Consider the following 23,049-nt stretch of genomic DNA (forward strand, 5'->3'; position numbering starts at 1 on the left):
AATGAATATATGAACTGTATAGCAGAATAAAACTCATTTGGTTGATACATGTAATCTTTATTGACAACAGCAAGTTTATTACAGTGTCAACAGGCTTGTTAATTGGAGAGGCCATCTACAAAGCAGAGGCATGAGCATGTATGAAACAGCACAACTAATAAATACATGTAGTAACATAAGTGAAGAAATAAAACTAATTTTGTAACAAAAATATAATTCAAGTTCTCTTTATGTTATAAAAATAAGACTTCACTGTAAAACAAAAAAAAGAAGAATACACTGACTGAAATATATCCGCTCCAAGAAGAGCATCTGACATCTACCTTGGTTCCTATTAGACCCATACAGACATGTGCCCCACATATAAAACATATCACTTCATTAAGGGCCTTAAGCTAAGGAAGAGGTTAAACAAACACAACACACTCACACACACTAAGGCACGCACAAACATTCCAGACAGACTTAGGAACAAAAACATCAGCTGTCACTCACATTTGACCAAAACAAGCCAATAATTTGTGGTATTGAGTAATCCAATCTTCTGTAGCTGATACACACAGGAACAACAACGGATCTGTCAGTCCTGTGATATTCTCTTGGAGACTTATGTACAAGGCCATGGTTTGAAAAAAAATAACAGAACAACAAAAACACATTAAGCAACATTTAACTAAAATAAAACTAGACCTCATCATGTAGTGGCAAAACTATTGAGCAGTGAAGTAGACCACAAAGCATCAGTATCCATCTACATGCCAGGGACACGTTGTCATGCATACAAGTGCTTATTTCAAGACATTTAAAATGTTTGTCTCGGACATTCTCACTTTTAAAATGTCTAAATACCTATTAGATAGGAAAGGTACAGTACACACAAGAAACAGCACACCACAGTCGAAACAGACAGTCCATTTCAAAAGGATAATCCAACCCCAGAATATATATATATATTTTTATGAAACTCTGGTCAATTTGGTGAAAGCATGTGTTCTAACGGTAGGTCAAATAAAACATTTCCTAGTGATTTAACTTGGAAGTGGTCAGTCTGTGAAATCAGGAAATCGTGTAGGAACGAGTCATAGCTAGATGGTTCTCATCACGTTTCATAAAAGCTTCTAAAAACAATTACCTGCACTCCAGATCACCAAATCGGCCAATACAGTATGGGCGTACTTGTCTAGAACGCATCCACCTATTTACATATATAACGGATGGGTCTAATCCTGAGTGCTGATTGGTTAAAACCGCATTCCAGTCGGTGTCTATTCCGCAAATTACCACTGGCTAAATCTATGACGTTAAAATGCCGATTTACTCTGTTCCATCTCACTGCGCAATCCACTGTCTCATCCACCCAGCCAGGAAATGTATAAACTTGAGCTCCACTATAAAAAAGCATTTAGACATTATCTCACATCTCTTTTAGACTAACATTTAGTTTTCAACAGCGGAGATGTGTATAAACCTCGCTGTCTGTATCTCCGATATTTGCAACATTGTTTCAATAATTCCCCCATAGCCAGTGTCTCGGGCCTAACAACACCCGTGTCAATATATCCTCCAAAGACCGGCTTTTCGGGCAAATATCATGACAAAGTACACATTTCACATAGATATGCGCAATCTAAAACACTGTACCAATTTATTCAACTCAGTTTTGTCCTTCAAGTACCATCTTGCAATGCGTACTGTGTGTCTGTGGGGAAACGTGGACCATTGTTGAAACAATGGATCATTGTTGCCATAACAACGTATTCTGTACTCACTCTGGGCAGAGAGGAACTGCAAACTGAACAGTGAGATATACTCCTAAATTGATAGTAGTTTTATTAGGTGATTTTACAGCCAACTAGCTACTTTACATGCTGATATTGACTTTGCTATTGTTGTGTGTAGCCACGTTTGCTAGCTAGCCCAGGAAGAGAGCATTGCATGTTTTTGTAGTTGACTTGAGCTGCAAAAGATTCCACATCGATTTTCAAATAGCTAAAACTGAAATATTTGTTCCCAAAAAAAAAAATATATATATACACTGCTCAAAAAGGGAACACTTAAACAACACAATGTAACTCCAAGTCAATCACACTTCTGTGAAATCAAACTGTCCACTTAGGAAGCAACACTGATTGACAATACATTTCACATGCTGTTGTGTAAATGGAATAGACAACAGGTGGAAATTATAGGCATTTAGCAAGACACCCCCAATAAAGGAGTGGTTCTGCAGGTGGTAACCACAGACCACTTCTCAGTTCCTATGCTTCCTGGCTGATGTTTTGGTCACTTTTGAATGCTGGTGGTGCTTTCACTCTAGTGGTAGAATGAGACGGAGTCTACAACCCACACAAGTGGCTCAGGTAGTGCAGCTCATCCAGGATGGCACATCAATGCGAGATGTGGCAAGAAGGTTTGCTGTGTCTGTCAGCGTAGTGTCCAGGGCATGGAGGCGCTACCAGGAGACAGGCCAGTACATCAGGAGACGTGGAGGAGGCCGTAGGAGGGCAACAACCCAGCAGCAGGACCGCTACCTCCACCTTTGTGTAAGGAGAAGCACTGCCAGAGCCATGCAAAATGATCTCCAGCAGGGCACAAATGTGCATGTCTGCTCAAACGGTCAGAAACAGACTCCATGAGGGTGGTATGAGGGTCCGTGGTTACAGCCCAACACCATGCAGGACGTTTGGCATTTGCCAGAGAACACCAAGATTGGCAAATTCACCACTGGCGCCCTTGTGCTCTTCACAGATGAAAGCAGGTTCACACTGAGCACGTGACAGACGTGACAGTCTGGAGACGCCGTGGAGAACGTTCTGTTGCCTGCAACATCCTCCAGCATGACCGGTTTGGCGGTGGGTCAGTCATGGTGTGCGGTGGCATTTCTTTGGGGGGGGGCGCACAGCCCTCCATGTGCTCGCCAGAGGTAGCCTGACTGCCATTAGGTACCGAGATGAGATCCTCAGACCCCTTGTGAGACCATATGCTGGTGTAGTTGGCCTTGGGTTCCTCCTACTGCAAGACAATGCTAGACCTCATGTGGCTGGAGTGTGTCAGCAGTTCCTGCAAGAGGAAGGCATTGATGCTATGGACTGGCCCGCCCGTGCTATGGACTGGCCCGCCCGTGCTATGGACTGGCCCGGCATGCTCATCAAGCGCATGCCCAGGCGTTGTAGGAAGGTCATACAGGCACGTGGAGGCCACACACACTACTGAGCCTCATTTTGACTTGTTTTAAGGACATTACATCAAAGTTGGATCAGCCTGTAGTGTGGTTTTCCACTTTGATTTTGAGTGTGACTCCAAATCCAGACCTCCATGGGTTGATACATTTGATTTCCATTGATAATTTGTGTGATTTTGTTGTCAGCACATTCAACTACGTAAAGAAAAAAGTATTTAATAAGAATATTTCATTCATTCAGATCTAGGATGTGTTATTTTAGTGTTCCCTTTATTTTTTTGAGCAGTGTATATTGTTTTCTTATATTAGTGTTAATACACTGTTAATCATAGGAATTTGTGGTTTGGGGTGGATTATTCCTTTAAGGCCATGGGACATGTAGGTAACACACGCCACCTAGTGGCTCATATAGTAAACAGACATACAGGATGCATTACATAATACTATGGCAACCAAACGCAGTGTTGTGGCTGACTACTTCATGCATTTTAGCAAACACACTGGCTTGTTCCCATGCTGGCAGAGCAGAAGTCAATGAGGGTTCTGGATGGGTTCTAAGTACCCAAAACCCATGTATCTAGGTGTAATACAACTGTGGACTATGGATGTTTCTCACACACACACACACCACACACACACACCTTAGTTATTTTGTTTCAAAGTGAGTTTACCATTGAATGAGCTTCGAGTTAAACATGGATTCTAAATAATCAAGGGTTCTTGGTGAGGTTTTTCACTTTCTCACATCTTGGTTCCCTGTCTCTGAGAGTGGTGATCTTGGTGACCAGTATTCTGGTGCTCCTGCGGAACCGCGGCTGTGTGAAATAGAACAGTATAGGATCTAGAACGCTGTTCATGCTGGCGAACGGCCTGGTGCACTTGTAGATCACTGAGAACAGGTTCCGTGTCGCACACGGAGCATCTGATAAGGTTCGTACCAACAGGTACATGGTTTTAGTGAGGTGGAACGGCAGGAAGCTCACAGCAAACACCGTCACCACAATGATTATCATCTTCACCGCCTTGTCCCGTTTCTCCATTGAGGCGGCCATGTTAACACCCTGATAGGACGGCGGGCGGCAGAGGAGGCGACCCATGCGACAGTAGCACGCCACAATGCCCATAAAAGGTAACAGGAAGCCCAGGCAGGTCAGAGCCATCCCATAGGGGTAGTAGTCAGCCGAGTGCTCCGGTGGACTCAGGTCGTAACAGACGGTGCGGTTGCGTTGTGTTCCTGTGGAGGCGTAGTGGAACGTGGGGGCACAGAGGACAGCGACCACCAGCCACACTCCCCCACAGACCACCCGTGCCAGCCTGCGACCCCCCTGCTTGTGCCAGCCGGCCATAGGGTGGCAGATGCCCACGTAGCGCTGGAGGCTGATGCAGGTCAGGAACAGGATACTGCCATGCAGGTTACTGTGGGAACAATAAATAATATCTCTGATGTTATAATGACAGGGTTCTCTCTCTACAATACACTCAAAGCTCCCTCCGCAGAAAGGTAACATGCAGTGCATGACTCATTATTACTTGTAGAACTGTAAGTGTGAGTTTTTCAAGTAATCTATAGAACTATGATATGAATAGGTCAGTTAATGAGTAGCTCTACTACCTGTAGAACTGAAAGCGGACCAGTTTGCAGGCCAGCTCTCCAAAGGGCCAGTAGTCATGACTGGCGTAGTTGTAGATGAGCAGAGGTAGTGACATCACATACAGGAAGTCAGCCGTGGCCAGGTTGAGCATGTAGACGTTGCTCCGGGTCAGGTTGGGTCGTGACCTCCAGATCTTCAGGATGACCACTCCATTCAGAGGCAGACCAATCAGGAAGACCACACTGTAGATGGCAGGAAGTAGGAAGCGCTTAAAATCCTCCTTATAGGTGCAGTCTGACCCTGTGACATTGTTGTCGCCCATGGCGATGAGGTTGTCCTCCGAGTGGGGTTCTGTGTATGGTCCAGAGGAGGAACCTTCTGCTGTGAATGTTCCATTTAGGAACGGTTCCGTAGAGAACACTTCTAGAGAGGATATTGACATGGCAACAGCTTCACATTCTGAAACAGGGAAGAGAGGAGTGGGTTAATTGCATCAAAGTTGACAACCCTGCAGTGCTGCGCAATTAACCAATTTTTATTTTTTGTGGTTGTTAAATAACTAATTGACTGACATCGGTATAATTACTTGAATTCCTTTTAGTTTTTTTTTTGTGAGCCCAACGCAACTAATTAACGATAGAAATCAAGTCAAGAACTATGTGGAATTCAGGGCTGAAGGGAGTTGTAGTTTTAAACCTAGTTCAGTGCAGAAACATGATAATTAACTACAATGACCATAATCCATTGTGCCCGTTCTTTTAGGCTCAGACAGAGATGCATACACTTTTCCGCTATGTTAGGTTAGATACACAGCTTGCTGCCAGCTCTTAGCACTGGCGTCATGAACCCCAAAAATCTGGAGGGGGCACAAAGTACATGAGGATGGCTAGGGGAGGTGCTCTGTAGGGGGGCTTGGCCTCCCCGTCCGCAAATTGGACCATTTAGGATTTTTCCAAACACCTTTCTCCTGCAATCTAGAGCCATAAGCATTATGCCTAATTCTATGTCAAAAATATATTTATTTTTCTTTCTTTTTAAAAGAAACTAAATGTGCTTCTCTGCATCTCTGATGGGGAAAACGGAGTGGCTAATACATCTGACTGCACAGCTGACTGGCTGGCTGACTGCAAGTTGAGGAATAATGTGACTAAACTCAACAAAAAGGAGGAAGAAACTGTATTATGAAGCCAAGATCAATGATATAAAGAAAGAAAAAAAATGAAATCAGATGGCTTTTATTCATCACAAAACCATTTGATGTTGCCAATTACTTTAATGATTACTTCATTGGCAAAGTGGGCAAACTAAGGCGGGAAATGCCAACAACGAACAGTAAGCCATGGTATTAAGGTATAAAAAAATAACAAATCATGAAAGAAAAGCATTGCAAGTTTGAATTTTGTGAAGTTAGTGTGGGAGAGGTGGGGAAAGTATTTTGATCAGTAATGACAAACCTCCTGGCATTGACAAGTTAGATGGAAAGATATGGAGGATGGTAGCTGACTCTATGGCCGCTCCTATCTGTCATATCTTTCATCTGAGCCTAGAGGAAAGGCTTTGTCCTCAGGCCTGGAGGGAAGCCAAAGTCATTCCACTACCAAAGCGTGGTAAAGCGGTCTTTACTGGTTCTAACAGCAGACCAATCAGCTGCCAGCTCTTAGCAAACCGTTGGGGGAAAATGGTGTTTGACTAAATACAATGCTACTTCTCTGTAAACAAATGAACAACAGACTTTCAGCATGCTTATAGAGAAGGGCACACAACTGCACTGACACAAATGACTGGTGATTGGTTGAAAGATATTGATAATAAGATGATTGTGGGACCTGTACTGTTACATTTCAGTGCAGCCTTTGAGATCATTGACCATAACCTGTTGTTGAGAAAACTTGTGTTATGGCTTTTGGTACAAATCATTCCCTAAATTGTAGACCTCAGCTGAATCTTGTAATGAATGGTGTGGCAGTTGAACAAATTGAAGAGACTAAATTAGTTAGTGTTAATTTAGATTGTAAACTGTCATGGTCGAAACATATAGATTCAATGGCTGTGAAGATGGGGAGAGAGAGAAGTCTGTCTGTAATAAAGAGATGCTCTGCTTTTTTGACACCACACTCCACAAAGCAAGTCCTGGAGGCTCTAGTTTTATCTTATCTTGATTATTGTCCAGTTATATGGTCAAATGCTGCAAGGAAAGAGCTAGTTAAGCTGCAACTGGCCCAGAACAGAGCAGCACGTCTTGCTCTTCATTGTAATCAGTGGGCTGATGTAAATACTATACATGTCAGTCTCTCTTGGCTCAGAGTTGAGGAGAGACTGACTGCATCACTTCTTGTTTTTATAAGAAACATTAATGTGCTGGAAAATCCAGTACGGTGTTTAGCAGTGGGAATGCCTGTCTGTCAGCCCATCAACATCTCTCTCTTATCCTAGCCCCTTCACCATCAACATCTCTCTCTCAACCTAGCCCCTTCACCATCAACATCTCTCTCTTATCCTAGCCCCTTCACCATCAACATCTCTCTCTTATCCTAGCCCCTTCACCATCAACATCTCTCTCTTATCCTAGCCCCTTCACCATCAACATCTCTCTTATCCTAGCCCCTTCACCATCAACATCTCTCTTATCCTAGCCCCTTCACCATCAACATCTCTCTCTTATCCTAGCCCCTTCACCATCAACATCTCTCTCTTATCCTAGCCCCTTCACCATCAACATCTCTCTCTTATCCTAGCCCCTTCACCATCAACATCTCTCTCTTATCCTAGCCCCTTCACCATCAACATCTCTCTCTTATCCTAGCCCCTTCACCATCAACATCTCTCTCTCAACCTAGCCCCTTCACCATCAACATCTCTCTCTCATCCTAGCCCCTTCACCATCAACATCTCTCTCTCAACCTAGCCCCTTCACCATCAACATCTCTCTCTTATCCTAGCCCCTTCACCATCAACATCTCTCTCTCAACCTAGCCCCTTCACCATCAACATCTCTCTCTTATCCTAGCCCCTTCACCATCAACATCTCTCTCTTATCCTAGCCCCTTCACCATCAACATCTCTCTCTTATCCTAGCCCCTTCACCATCAACATCTCTCTTATCCTAGCCCCTTCACCATCAACATCTCTCTTATCCTAGCCCCTTCACCATCAACATCTCTCTTATCCTAGCCCCTTCACCATCAACATCTCTCTTATCCTAGCCCCTTCACCATCAACATCTCTCTCTCAACCTAGCCCTTCACCATCAACATCTCTCTCTCAACCTAGCCCCTTCACCATCAACATCTCTCTTTATCCTAACCCCTTCACCATCAACATCTCTCTCTTATCCTAGCCCCTTCACCATCAACATCTCTCTTATCCTAGCCCCTTCACCATCAACATCTCTCTTATCCTAGCCCCTTCACCATCAACATCTCTCTTATCCTAGCCCCTTCACCATCAACATCTCTCTTATCCTAGCCCCTTCACCATCAACATCTCTCTCTCAACCTAGCCCCTTCACCATCAACATCTCTCTCTCAACCTAGCCCCTTCACCATCAACATCTCTCTCTTATCCTAGCCCCTTCACCATCAACATCTCTCTCTTATCCTAGCCCTTCACCATCAACATCTCTCTTATCCTAGCCCCTTCACCATCAACATCTCTCTTATCCTAGCCCCTTCACCATCAACATCTCTCTCTTATCCTAGCCCCTTCACCATCAACATCTCTCTCTTATCCTAGCCCCTTCACCATCAACATCTCTCTCTTATCCTAGCCCCTTCACCATCAACATCTCTCTCTTATCCTAGCCCGTTCACCATCAACATCTCTCTTATCCTAGCCCCTTCACCATCAACATCTCTATTATCTTATCCTAGCCCCTTCACCATCAACATCTCTCTTATCCTAGCCCCTTCACCATCAACATCTCTCTCTTATCCTAGCCCCTTCACCATCAACATCTCTCTCTCTTATCCTAGCCCTTTCACCATCAACATCTCTCTCTCTTATCCTAGCCCCTTCACCATCAACATCTCTCTTATCCTAGCCCCTTCACCATCAACATCTCTCTCTTATCCTAGCCCCTTCACCATCAACATCTCTCTCTTATCCTAGCCCCTTCACCATCAACATCTCTCTCTTATCCTAGCCCCTTCACCATCAACATCTCTCTTATCCTAGCCCCTTCACCATCAACATCTCTCTCTCAACCTAGCCCCTTCACCATCAACATCTCTCTCTCAACCTAGCCCCTTCACCATCAACATCTCTCTCTTATCCTAGCCCCTTCACCATCAACATCTCTCTCTTATCCTAGCCCCTTCACCATCAACATCTCTCTTATCCTAGCCCCTTCACCATCAACATCTCTCTTATCCTAGCCCCTTCACCATCAACATCTCTCTCTTATCCTAGCCCCTTCACCATCAACATCTCTCTCTTATCCTAGCCCCTTCACCATCAACATCTCTCTCTTATCCTAGCCCCTTCACCATCAACATCTCTCTCTTATCCTAGCCCGTTCACCATCAACATCTCTCTTATCCTAGCCCCTTCACCATCAACATCTCTCTTATCTTATCCTAGCCCCTTCACCATCAACATCTCTCTTATCCTAGCCCCTTCACCATCAACATCTCTCTCTTATCCTAGCCCCTTCACCATCAACATCTCTCTCTTTATCCTAGCCCCTTCACCATCAACATCTCTCTCTCTTATCCTAGCCCCTTCACCATCAACATCTCTCTCTTATCCTAGCCCCTTCACCATCAACATCTCTCTCTTATCCTAGCCCCTTCACCATCAACATCTCTCTCTTATCCTAGCCCCTTCACCATCAACATCTCTCTCTTATCCTAGCCCCTTCACCATCAACATCTCTCTTATCCTAGCCCCTTCACCATCAACATCTCTCTCTTATCCTAGCCCCTTCACCATCAACATCTCTCTCTTATCCTAGCCCCTTCACCATCAACATCTCTCTCTTATCCTAGCCCCTTCACCATCAACATCTCTCTTATCCTAGCCCCTTCACCATCAACATATCTCTCTTATCCTAGCCCCTTCACCATCAACATCTCTCTTATCCTAGCCCCTTCACCATCACCATCCCTTCACCATCACCATCTCTCTCTTATCCTAGCCCCTTCACCATCACCATCTCTCTCTTAGCCTAGCCCCTTCACCATCAACATCTCTCTTATCCTAGCCCCTTCACCATCAACATCTCTCTTATCCTAGCCCCTTCACCATCAACATCTCTCTCTTATCCTAGCCCCTTCACCATCAACATCTCTCTCTTATCCTAGCCCCTTCACCATCAACATCTCTCTCTTTATCCTAGCCCCTTCACCATCAACATCTCTCTCTTATCCTAGCCCCTTCACCATCAACATCTCTCTCTTATCCTAGCCCCCCTTCACCATCAACATCTCTCTTATCCTAGCCCCTTCACCATCAACATCTCTCTCTTATCCTAGCCCCTTCACCATCAACATCTCTCTCTTATCCTAGCCCCTTCACCATCAACATCTCTCTCTTATCCTAGCCCCTTCACCATCAACATCTCTCTCTTATCCTAGCCCCTTCACCATCAACATCCCTTCACCATCAACATCTCTCTCTTATCCTAGCCCCTTCACCATCAACATCTCTCTCTTATCCTAGCCCCTTCACCATCAACATCTCTCTCTTATCCTAGCCCCTTCACCATCACCATCTCTCTCTTATCCTAGCCCCTTCACCATCACCATCTCTCTCTTATCCTAGCCCCTTCACCATCACCATCTCTCTCTTATCCTAGCCCCTTCACCATCACCATCTCTCTCTTATCCTAGCCCCTTCACCATCAACATCTCTCTCTTATCCTAGCCCCTTCACCATCAACATGTCTCTTATCCTAGCCCCTTCACCATCAACATCTCTCTCTTATCCGGTGTTTAGCAGTGGGAATGCCTGTCTGTCAGCCCATCAACATCTCTCTCATGGCCTGTCTGTCAGCCCCCCACTACCCACTCTTGGATTGTACAGTCAAAAAAGTTTTGGCCACGACCAAAAACATATCCACTGCATTTCAACCCTGCCACAAAAGGACCAGCTGACGTGTCAGTGATTCTCTCGAGTGTTGACGAGGACAAGGCTGGAGATCACTCTGTCATGCTGACTGAGTTCGAATAACAGACTGGAAGCTTCAAAAGTTCATTGTTCTTCCTCTGTCAAACATGGTTACCTGCAAGGAAACACGTGCCGTCATCATTGCTTTGCACAAAAAGGGCTTCACAGGCAAGGATATTGCTGCCAGTAAGATTGCACCTAAATTAACCATTTATCAGATCATCAAGAACTTCAAGAACAGCGGTTCAATTGTTGTGAAGAAGGCTTCAGGGAGCCCAAGAAAGTCCAGCAAGCGCCAGGACCGTCTCCTGAAGTTGATTCAGCTGCGGGATCGGGGCACCACCAGTAGAGCTTGCTCAGGAATGGCAGCAGGCAGATGTGAGTGCATCTGCACGCACAGTGAGGCGAAGACTTTTGGAGGATGGCCTGGTGTCAAGAAGGGCAGCAAAGAAGCCACTTCTCTCCAGGAAAAACACCAGGGACAGACTGATATTCTGCAAAAGGTACAGGGATTGGACTGCTGAGGACTGGGGTAAAGTCATTTTCTCTGATGAATCCCCTTTCCGATTGTTTGGGGCATCCGGAAAAAAGCTTGTCCGGAGAAGACAAGGTGAGCGCTACCATCAGTCCTGTGTCATGCCAACAGTAAAGCATCCTGAGACCATTCATGTGTGGGGTTGCTTCTCAGCCAAGGGAGTGGGCCCACTCACAATTTTTCCTAAGAACACAGCCATGAATAAAGAATGGTACCAACACATCCTCCGAGAGCAACTTCTCCCAACCATCCAGGAACAGTTTGATGACGAACAATGCCTTTTCCTGCATGATGGAGCACCTTGCCATAAGGCAAAAGTGATAACTAAGTGGCTCGGGGAACAAAACATCAATATGTTGGGTCCATGGCCAGGAAACTCCCCAGACCTTAATCCCATTGAGAAGTTGTGGTCAATCCTCAAGAGGCGGGTGGACAAACAAAAACCCACAAATTTTGACAAACTCCAAGCATTGATTATGCAAGAATGGGCTGCCATCAGTCAGGATGTGGCCCAGAAGTTAATTGGCAGCATGCTAGGGGGGATTGCAGAGGTCTTGAAAAATAAGGGTCAACAATGCAAATATTGACTCTTTGCATACACTTCATGTAATTGTCAATAAAAGCCTTTGACACTTGTGAAATGCTTGTAATTATACTTCAGTATTCCATAGTAACATCTGACAAAAATATCAAAAGACACTGAAGCAGCAGACTTTGTGAAAATCAATATTTGTGTCATTCTCAAAAGTTTTGGCCACGACTTTATGTCTGTGGTTTCAAGATCTCTCTTATCCTAGCCCCTTCACTAGAGGTCGGCCGATTATGATTTTTCAACAACGATACCAATTATTGGAGGACCAAAAAAAGCCGATAGCGATTAAATCGGCCAATTTTTTAAACATTTATTTGTAATAATGACAATTACAACAATACTGAATGAACACTTACTTTAACTTAATATAATACATCAATAAAAATCAATTTAGCCTCAAATAAATAATGAAACATGTTCAATTTGGTTTAAATAATGCAAAAACAAAGTGTTGAAGAAGTAAAAGTGCAATATGTGCCATGTAAAATAGCTAACGTATAAGTTCCTTGCTCAGAACATGAGAACATATGAAAGCTGGTGGTTCCTTTTAACATGAGACTTCAATATTCCAAGGTAAGAGGTTTTAGGTTGTAGTTAATATAGTATTTATAGGACTATTTCTCTCTATACCATTTGTATTTCATATACCTTTGACTATTGGATGTTCTTATAGGCACTTTAGTATTGCCAGTGTAACAGTATAGCTTCCGTCCCTCTCCTCACTCCTACCTGGGCTCAAACCAGGAACACATCGACAACAGCCACCCTCGAAGCAGCGTTACCCTTGCAGATCAAGGGGAACAACTACTCCAAGTCTCAGAGCGAGTGACGTTTGAAACGTTATTAGCGCGCATCCCGCTAACTAACTAGCCATTTCACATCGGTTACACCAGCCTAATCTCGGGAGTTGATAGGCTTGAAGTCATACACAGCGCAATGCTTGAAGCAGAGTGAAGAGCTGCTGCAAAACGCATGAAAGTGCTGTTTGAATGAATGTTTACGAGCCTGCTGCTGCCTACCACCACTCAGTCAGACTGCTCTATCAAATCATAGACTTAATTATAATATAATAACACACAGAAATACAAGCCTTTGGTCATTAATATGGTCGAATAGTGATTATGATTGATTGATTGTTATTTATAAGAGAAGTTTAATGCTAGCTAGCAACTTACCTTGGCTTCTTACTGCATTTGCGTAATAGGCAGGCTCCTCGTGGAGTGCAATGAGAGGCAGGTGGTTAGAGCGTTGGACTAACGTTAGTTAACTGTAAGGTGGCAAGATTGAATCCCGGAGCTGACAAGGTAAAAATCTGTCGTTCTGCCCCAGAACAAGGCAGTTAACCCACTGTTCCCCTGAACAAGGCAGTTACACACTGTTCCTAGGCCGTCATTGAAAATAAGAATGTGTTCTTAACTGACTTGCCTAGATAAATAAAATGTGTAAAAAAATATATATATATTTTATTCTTTTTTTAAATCGGCGTTTTCAAGTTATGAAAACTTGAAATCGGCCCTAATTAATCAGCCATTCCGATTAATCGGTCGACCTCTACCCTTCACCATCTCTTATCCTAGCCCCTTCACCATCAACATCTCTCTCTTATCCTAGCCCCTTCACCATCAACATCTCTCTCTTATCCTAGCCCCTTCACCATCAAGGTCTTATCCTAGCCCCTTCACCATCAAGGTCTTATCCTAGCCCCTTCACCATCAATGTCTTATCCTAGCCCCTTCACCATCAACATCAATGTCTTATCCTAGCACCTTCACCATCAACATCAATGTCTTATCCTAGCCCCTTCGCAATCAACATCAAGATCTTATCCTAGCCCCTTCACCATCAATATCTTATCCTAGCCCCTTCACCATCAATCTCTTAACCATCAATATCTTATCCTAGCCCCTTCGCCATCAACATCAATCTCTTAACCATCAATATCTTATCCTAGCCCCTTCACCATCAACATCAATCTCTTAACCATCAATATCTTATCCTAGCCCCTTTGCCATCAACATCAATATCGTATCCTAGCCCCTTCACCATCAACATCAATCTCTTAACCATCAATGTCTTATCCTAGCCCCTTCGCCATCAACATCAATCTCTTAACCATCAATATCTTATCCTAGCCCCTTCACGTCAATCTCTTAACCTCTTCACCATCAACGTCATCATTATCACCCACATCTCTCTCAGTCCAAACCACAAGTGGGCAAGTGTTAGATTGATAGAGCTGACTTCCAAAGCCAATCTCAGACAAACATACTAGGCTTCTATTGTCTGAACAGTGACGCATGGTTTCACAACATTTCATACCAGGAATGACAAGTGAGGGGGATGAAAGGGAGTGCCAATATTCCACATCACAGTGTGTGTGTGTGTGTGTGTGTGATTGCTGAAGTACCAGTTTCCTGGCAGCTGATTTAACACCCCCATCTCTCACTTTCTATAGTACGCTGTGAATGTGTGTGATGGCTGAAGTACTCCCTCTCTGTGAATGTGTGTGATGGCTGAAGTACTCCCTCTCTGTGAATGTGTGTGAAGGCTGAAGTACTCCCTCTCTGTGAATGTGTGTGAAGGCTGAAGTACTCCCTCTCTGTGAATGTGTGTGAAGGCTGAAGTACTCCCTCTCTGTGAATGTGTGTGATGGCTGAAGTACTCCCTCTCTGTGAATGTGTGTGAAGGCTGAAGTACTCCCTCTCTGTGAATGTGTGTGAAGGCTGAAGTACTCCCTCTCTGTGAATGTGTGTGAAGGCTGAAGTACTCCCTCTCTGTGAATGTGTGTGATGGCTGAAGTACTCCCTCTCTGTGAATGTGTGTGATGGCTGAAGTACTCCCTCTCTGTGAATGTGTGTGTCCCCTCACCAGCCCCCTGCTGCCATGGCCCTGTGGGCAAAGTGTTTGAGGAAATCTCTGAGGAGTGTGTGCATTTCCAATAAAAAGCTCCAGATTGCCCACCTAGTGTGGTGGTGTGTCTAATCCAGAGAATACTCAGGAAGCATAGACAGGTGCAAACTCACACACTGCCGAAGCTGTCAGACACACTTCACGCAGTGCCACACACACTTATTTATGAACTGCATGAGCAGGAGACCAAAACCAGACACATCAGATATATCAACAAGATAACATTAAGCCTCATCTTCCATTTGCTCTTTCTCATGCACAGTGATTACACACACACACACAATAATGAAATTCTCTGATTAAATCCCTGACCATGCGAGGAGGGCATCTTTTCCTCAGCCTAATCAATGACTAATGCTGCTGTCTCCTCTTCAGTCTGTGATTTTACTGAATGGATGAGGGGGCGGTCGACCTGTCTACAGCTCTGACACACACACACACACACACACATTAAAGCCAAGGCCATATCTGGTTAAATGAATTTACATCAATCAATCTGGACAGACGTCGTAACCTTAGAAACAAACCTCATCAATCAATCTCAGGACAGACATACAGGAAAAAGTGGAAGTTACCATGGTTTATTTCTAACCCAAATCAGACCCTCACCTAACCCAGCGGGGACACCAACACTTCAAGATAACAAGTTGTGTCCAGATTTCTGTGTGCTACTGTGGGTCAATATTACAACAAACAACACCTACCATTACGGACTACTGCCATCAGAGCTGGCTTCTCCCCCTGGGATGACACAGTTAGGGGGAACAGCTAGGGTGGAACAGCTGGGGGACAGCTAGGGGGAACAGCAGCTAGGGGGGACAGCTAGGGGGGGACAGCTAGGGGGAACAGCAGCTAGGGGGAGAACAGCTGCTAGGGGGGAACAGCTAGGGGGGCAGCTAGGGGGGTACAGCTAGGGGGAACAGCTGGGGGGCACAGCTAGGGGGGAACAGCTAGGGGGAACAGCTAGGGGGAACAGCTAGGGTGGAACAGCTAGGGGGAACAGCTAGGGGTGGACAGCTAGGGGGAGGGGGACAGCTAGGGGTGGAACAGCTGGGGGGAACAGCTGGGGGGGGAACAGCTAGGGGTGGACAGCTAGGGGGAACAGCTAGGGGGAGGAACAGCTAGGGGGACAGCTAGCAGCTAGGGGGGGGACAGCTAGGGGGGGAACAGCAGCTAGGGGGGGGAAACAGCTAGGGGGGACAGCCAGGGGGGGAACAGCTAGGGAGGGGAACAGCTAGGGGGGCTGGGGGGAACAGCTAGGGGGGGACAGCTAGGGGGAACAGCTGGACAGCTAGGGGGAACAGCAGCTAGGGGGAACAGCTAAACAGCTAGGGGGACAGCTAGGGGAACAGCTAGGGGGAACAGCTAGGGGGGAACAGCTAGGGGGAAACAGCTAGGGGGGAACAGCTAGGGGGAACAGCTAGGGGGGAGCTAGGGGGAACAGCTAGGGGGGACAGCTAGGGGGAACAGCTAGGGGGAACAGCTGGGGGGAACAGCTAGGGGGAACAGCTAGGGGGGAACAGCTAGGGGGAACAGCAGCTAGGGGGGAACAGCTAGGGGGGCTAGGGGTGGAACAGCTAGGGGGGGAAGCAGCTAGGGGGGGGGTGGACAGCTAGGGGGAACAGCTAGGGGGAACAGCTAGGGGTGGAACAGCTAGGGGGAACAGCTAGGGGGAACAGCTAGGGGGGACAGCTAGGGGGAACAGCTAGGGGGGCTAGGGGGAACAGCTAGGGGGGGAACAGCAGCTAACAGCTAGGGGGAAGCTAGGGGGGGACAGCTAGGGGGAACAGCAGCTAGGGGGAACAGCTAGGGGGGGGGAACAGCTAGGGGGGAACAGCTACAGCTAGGGGGAACAGCTAGGGGGGAACAGCTAGGGGGGAACAGCTAGCTAGGGGGAACAGCTAGGGGGAACAGCTAGGGGGAACAGCTAGGGGGGAACAGGACAGCTAGGGGAACAGCTAGGGGGAACAGCTAGGGGGGAACAGCTAGGGGGAACAGCTAGGGGGAACAGCTAGGGGGAACAGCTAGGGAACAGCTAGGGGGAACAGCTAGGGGGAACAGCTAGGGGGGACAGCTAGGGGGGACAGCTAGGGGGGGAACAGCTAGGGGGAACAGCTAGGGGGGAACAGCTAGGGGGAACAGCTAGGGGGACAGCTAGGGGGAACAGCTAGGGGGGACAGCTAGGGGGGAACAGCTAGGGGGAACAGCTAGGGGGAACAGCTAGGGGGGGCAGCTAACAGCAGCTAGGGGGGAAGCAGGGGGCAGCTAGGGGGAACAGCAGCTAGGGGGAACAGCAGCTAGGGGGAACAGCTAGGGGGGAACAGCAGCTAGGGGGAACAGCAGCTAGGGGGGAACAGCTAGCAGCAGCTAGGGGGAACAGCTAGGGGGGGGCAGCTAGCTAGGGGGACAGCTAGGGGGGAACAGCTAGGGGGAACAGCTAACAGCAGCTAGGGGGGAACAGCAGCTAGGGGGGAACAGCTAGGGGGGAACAGCTAGGGGTGGAACAGCAGCTAGGGGGAACAGCAGCTAGGGGGAACAGCTAGGGGGAACAGCTAGGGGAGGAACAGCTAGGGGAGGAACAGCTAGGGGGACAGCTAGGGGGGCAGCTAGAGGGGGAACAGCTGGGGGGGGCAGGTAGGGGGAACACGGAGTGACTGGAAAGAGGCTAAAAATCTGATCTGATACACAGAAGCAGCAGCCTGCGCTGCTAAGCGTCCTGACACGGGTCTGCTCTGCTAAGCGTCCTGACACGGGTCTGCTCTGCTAAGCGTCCTGACACGGGTCTGCTCTGCTAAGCGTCCTGACACGGGTCTGCTCTGCTAAGCGTCCTGACACGGGTCTGCTCTGCTAAGCGTCCTGACACGGGTCTGCTCTGCTAAGCGTCCTGACACGGGTCTGCTCTGCTAAGCGTCCTGACACGGGTCTGCTCTGCTAAGCGTCCTGACACGGGTCTGCTCTGCTAAGCGTCCTGACACCGGTCTGCTCTGCTAAGCGTCCTGACACCGGTCTGCGCTGCTAAGCGTCCTGACACCGGTCTGCTCTGCTAAGCGTCCTGACACCGGTCTGCTCTGCTAAGCGTCCTGACACCGGTCTGCTCTGCTAAGCGTCCTGACACCGGTCTGCGCTGCTAAGCGTCCTGACACCGGTCTGCTCTGCTAAGCGTCCTGACACCGGTCTGCTCTGCTAAGCGTGACACGGGTCTGCTCTGCTACACACGGGTCTGCTCTGCTAAGCGTCCTGACACCGGTCTGCTCTGCTAAGCGTCCTGACACGGGTCTGCTCTGCTAAGCGTCCTGACACGGGTCTGCTCTGCTAAGCGTCCTGACACGGGTCTGCTCTGCTAAGCGTCCTGACACCGGTCTGCTCTGCTAAGCGTCCTGACACCGGTCTGCTCTGCTAAGCGTCCTGACACCGGTCTGCTCTGCTAAGCGTCCTGACACCTGCTCTGCTAAGCGTCCTGACACCGGTCTGCTCTGCTAACCGCGTCCTGACACCCTGGTCTGCTCTGCTAAGCGTCCTGACACCGGTCTGCTCTGCTAAGCGTCCTGACACCGGTCTGCTCTGCTAGCGTCCTGACACCGGTCTGCTCTGCTAAGCGTCCTGACACCGGTCTGCTCTGCTAAGCGTCCTGACACCGGTCTGCTCTGCTAAGCGACACCGGTCTGCTCTGCTAAGCGTCCTGACACCGGTCTGCTCTGCTAAGCGTCCTGACACCGGTCTGCTCTGCTAAGCGTCCTGACACCGGTCTGCTCTGCTACGCGGTCTGCGCTGCTGACACCGGTCTGCTCTGCTCCCCTGACACCGGGTCTGCTCTGCTAAGCGCTGACACCGGTCTGCTCTGCTAAGCGTCCTGACACCGGCGCTGCACCGGCTGCTGACACCGGCGTCGCCCTGACACCGGTCTGCTCTGCTAAGCGTCCTGACACCGGTCTGCGCTGCTAAGCGTCCTGACACCGGTCTGCTCTGCTAGGCGTCCTGACACCGGTCTGCTCTGCTAAGTGCAACATCAAGCTATCTATCTGATGTCATAGCGAGTAGACCAGCTTATTCAGCATGTAGCTCAATACCAATTCTTCAAACTACTTATTCGTTAAGTACTGTAGCTCAATATCAATTCCACAAACTACTTATTTTTAGTCTCCAAACCCCTACAGTCTTACAGCTCCTGACTTTCAGTTACACCCAAAAGGAGATCCTACAGGGGTGTTTCGGCACTTCTGCTCTGAAGAGCCTCTCTAGTGCATCGTCAAGGGGTTTGTACAGACACCTCTGTCACCGAGGCAGAAGTTGTCATGGTTTCGCAAGGCGAGGAGGAAGTGAATGTGCAGCTGGTGAAAGGACCGTTATTAAAACTACAGAGACATGCAGGACAGTTAACTCTGAGCAATAAAGGAAAGTGAAAGGGGGATACCTTGTCAGTTGTCCAGCAGAATGCCTTCAACTGAAATGTGTCTTCTGCATTTAACCCAACCCCTCTGAATCAGAGAGGTGGGGGGGGGGCTGCCTTAAACCGACATCCACGTCTTCGGCCCCCGGGGGACAGTGGGTTAACTGCCCGGGGAACAGTGGGTTAACTGCCCGGGGAACAGTGGGTTAACTGCCCGGGGAACAGTGGGTTAACTGCCCGGGGAACAGTGGGTTAACTGCCCGGGGAACAGTGGGTTAACTGCCCGGGAACAGTGGGTTAACTGCCCGGGGACAGTGGGTTAACTGCCCGGGGGACAGTGGGTTAACTGCCCGGGGGACAGTGGGTTAACTGCCCGGGGAACAGTGGGTTAACTGCCCGGGGGACAGCGGGTTAACTGCCAGGGGGACAGCGGGTTAACTGCCCGGGGAACAGCGGGTTAACTGCCCGGGGAACAGCGGGTTAACTGCCCGGGGAACAGCACCAACCTGTATAGTCCATCCATCCCTGAATGAACGTCCCCCCCCCCCCCCCCCCCCATCAGACCAGGAGAGAAGCAGTTAACATAGAATACACACTGCTTCTCAATCTCCCTATCTCCCTCTATGTCAACTATGTCTGTGCCAGTGGAGACAGAGAAAGCACCCACAGGACCCTGACTAATGTCCGGTGTGGTCTGGCCCAACAGGACTTTTACTGGAAACACAGCTGTGGTCACTATACACATATTATGTTTTCCATCACAAAAGATGCACACACAGGTGTACACAGACAGACAGACAGACACACACACACACACACACACACACACACACACACACACAGGTGTACACAGACAGACACACACAGGTGTACACAGACAGACACACACAGGTGTACACAGACAGACACACACACACACACACACACACACACACAGGTGTACACAGACAGACACACACAGGTGTACACAGACAGACACACACAGGTGTACACAGACAGACACACACAGGTGTACACAGACAGACACACACAGGTGTACACAGACAGACACACACAGGTGTACACAGACAGACACACACACACACTAGGTGTACACAGACAGAAACACACACACACACACACACACACAAGTGTACACAGACAGAAACACACTAGGTGTACACAGACAGACACACACTAGGTGTTAAAGAGAACACTGTCATAGCACCAGCTGTATATCATTCATCGGCCATGTGTTTTTATAAATAATTAGCAGTGTTTCCCCTAGGAATTTATTCAGCAGCGGAGGAAGAGTTAGCAGGAGTCCATGATAAATGTCACTGCTAAATACATATAGGGGAAATGGGAAACAATGAGTAGCCTAAACATGTCTGGGAAGGAAGGTAGAGCTACGGAAAGCTGTAAAACTGAGTGGGTACTGTACTCCATATGCACAACATAGTGCTTGCTGTTTCTAATAACATATTATTGAATCTCAAACAACGTGTGTGTGTGTGTGTGTGTGTGTGTGTGTGTGTGTGTGTGTGTGTGTGTGTGTGTGTGTGTGTGTGTACTTGAGGAAAGAGTAACTCGAAGGGTTGGCTTTTATCAACGCGCTGCTCTAGAAGTGCACCACCAAAAAGAGGACTTCCTGTTTTTCAAAATTACAGCAACAGGACTACAAATTCCCAACCATTCATCATGACACAGTGAAGGTTATTGAATAGCAATATTAGGACACCTGGTGTTGTTGACACGTGAAGACAGGATAAAATAGCTATGCGTTTTAAAGGGGGAATCTGCAGATCAAACAATAACATAGAAGTTACCCCGCCACTGTTTGGGTAAACAACTGAGGGACAGGACTGGACAAATGTTTCCACTCTCAAATTCACAGACACAGTTATGGATGAAAGGGCTGACCCACCATAAAACAAGATTATAGTTTTAAATCGTGTTTTCAGGCTATACACTACTGGTTTACATTACTTTATTTACAAACAATGGAGTAAAATAAGTGTAGAAGCTCACTAGGCATTTATCAATTATATTCATCAAGAATTAATGGGTATATTTCATGACCATTTTTTAAATTCAATCTCAAAATTCCCTTTTAAAGGTAATTAACTCAAGCCTAAAAAAAATTGTCTCGAAGATTTGATCATATTTAATTCGGAGAGCCATTGCCAAAATGATTTATATTATATGGGAACATGTTTCAGACTAGTATGGTATAATGACTATACAATGTGCCAATTAGGTTATTTAAAGTCGTCTGCATTTAAAGTGAAATTGTAACTCTTACCTCTGCAGCTGCGACAAAATATCGACTTTCTCTGTAGCTGTCAACAAGTGGGAGATACAACCCTGCGAAGGTGCCTCAATCTACCTCGTGTTTGACCAGGCAGTCGCCTAGTAGCCCAAACAAAGAAGTACTTTCATGAAAAAAAAGTAGTAAGTCAATCAATAGAGATCCTTCATAAAGTCCAACTGATTTTCATGTTTTCCGCAGCACAAAAGAGCATGATATTAATGGCATTTGGCGGATTCGAGTATGATGAGCCGCGCGGCACCGGTCTATTAGGCCCGTGACTTGAACTGGCTAAACCACGGAGGGAGGAGCACCGTCTCAAATCAAACTAATCTTCGCCGCTCGGTCATGCCGTCAACAAGGCAGCATTGTGCATCGTCCAGAAACACATCTATTTTCCTTCAAATATATATGTTTGCATTTTCGAACTACTTTTCATTGGGACGGCAGATAAAGAGTGTTTGTCAAAAGCAATCACTTTTGCATGTGGAAACAGAATCCAACTCATTACTCCGTGCTAATGACGTTACATGTGTCTTGAACAAGGAACCTTGCTCACACCCAGTAGGCAGTCCAGTGAGGTAGTGGAGGGTTTACGTCATATACCTCTTATTTTTCAGTGGGCATTGCTTATACTCACTTCTTAATCCCCACCGACACGTATAAAAAATAATTTCCTTCACGTTTCTATGGTGGGAGTTTTGACTATAGGCTACTTTGAAGCAAGGTAAAAACATGCCTGATAATATCAAATAAAACGTCCAGGTTTCAAACAATTAAGAAACAGGACAAATAGTGATGTTAATGATACCACTAACAGTATTCTGGTAGATGGAAAGGCTTTCCCAAAAACCTTCTCTATTAAACGTTAACTAGCTACAAAGTAGCCTACCTGTCAAAATGATATTACGATTATTTGCATCAATCCAGTGGCCAATTATTTTGCAAACTCCATCTCATGTGCTGCAGAACCACCGATAATCAAACAGTAGCGCCACGTGCCTGCACACGTCAATAAAAGGGTAACCATTCTCAAAAATCAATATTTTATTAGATTTCAAAAGTGGTCTCCTGGTGTGGTTTAAGCATTGTTATGGACTTAGACCATATACTTGTTTTGTTTTGCTGTTAAAAAAATTCTGACTCAGTTGATCTGTTTCAATAGTAGTCCTACTATTAGCCTAATGAACAGAACAGCTTGGGTTGGCCTGGCTGTGAAAGACCAATATGGGATTTATCATTTTGGGTAATTCAGAGTGTATGTCATATGCACAATAGGTTGAATGGTGAGCTTAATGTGGATCATTTCACAGTGGTTTCAGAGTCCTGCAATATCGACCCAATGACACCAATATTTGTGTAAACTCTGCATAGTTGTGTTCTGTAGGTGTCACTGAGTAAACTGATACCCCATATCATTGGTGCACCGTCCATAGGTAAGGCTGAACAGTGCATAC

General features: G+C 46.9%; 1 protein-coding gene across 1 annotated transcript; it reads right to left on the reverse strand.

The window, feature by feature from the left end:
• Positions 1-36: 36 nt before the first annotated feature.
• On the reverse strand, positions 37-22,159 carry LOC115116719 (P2Y purinoceptor 3-like). The gene is made up of 3 exons (XM_029645200.2): positions 21,587-22,159; positions 4,794-5,232; positions 37-4,597 (listed from the first exon to the last, which is right to left on the reverse strand). Exons 2-3 carry the CDS (start codon positions 5,213-5,215, stop codon positions 3,892-3,894), a joined length of 1,128 nt encoding a protein of 375 aa, XP_029501060.1. The 5' UTR covers positions 5,216-5,232; positions 21,587-22,159; the 3' UTR covers positions 37-3,891.
• Positions 22,160-23,049: the final 890 nt, after the last annotated feature.

This window comes from Oncorhynchus nerka, linkage group LG14 (genome assembly GCF_034236695.1).
Source record: "Oncorhynchus nerka isolate Pitt River linkage group LG14, Oner_Uvic_2.0, whole genome shotgun sequence".
In the NCBI taxonomy this organism is placed as follows: domain Eukaryota; kingdom Metazoa; phylum Chordata; class Actinopteri; order Salmoniformes; family Salmonidae; genus Oncorhynchus; species Oncorhynchus nerka.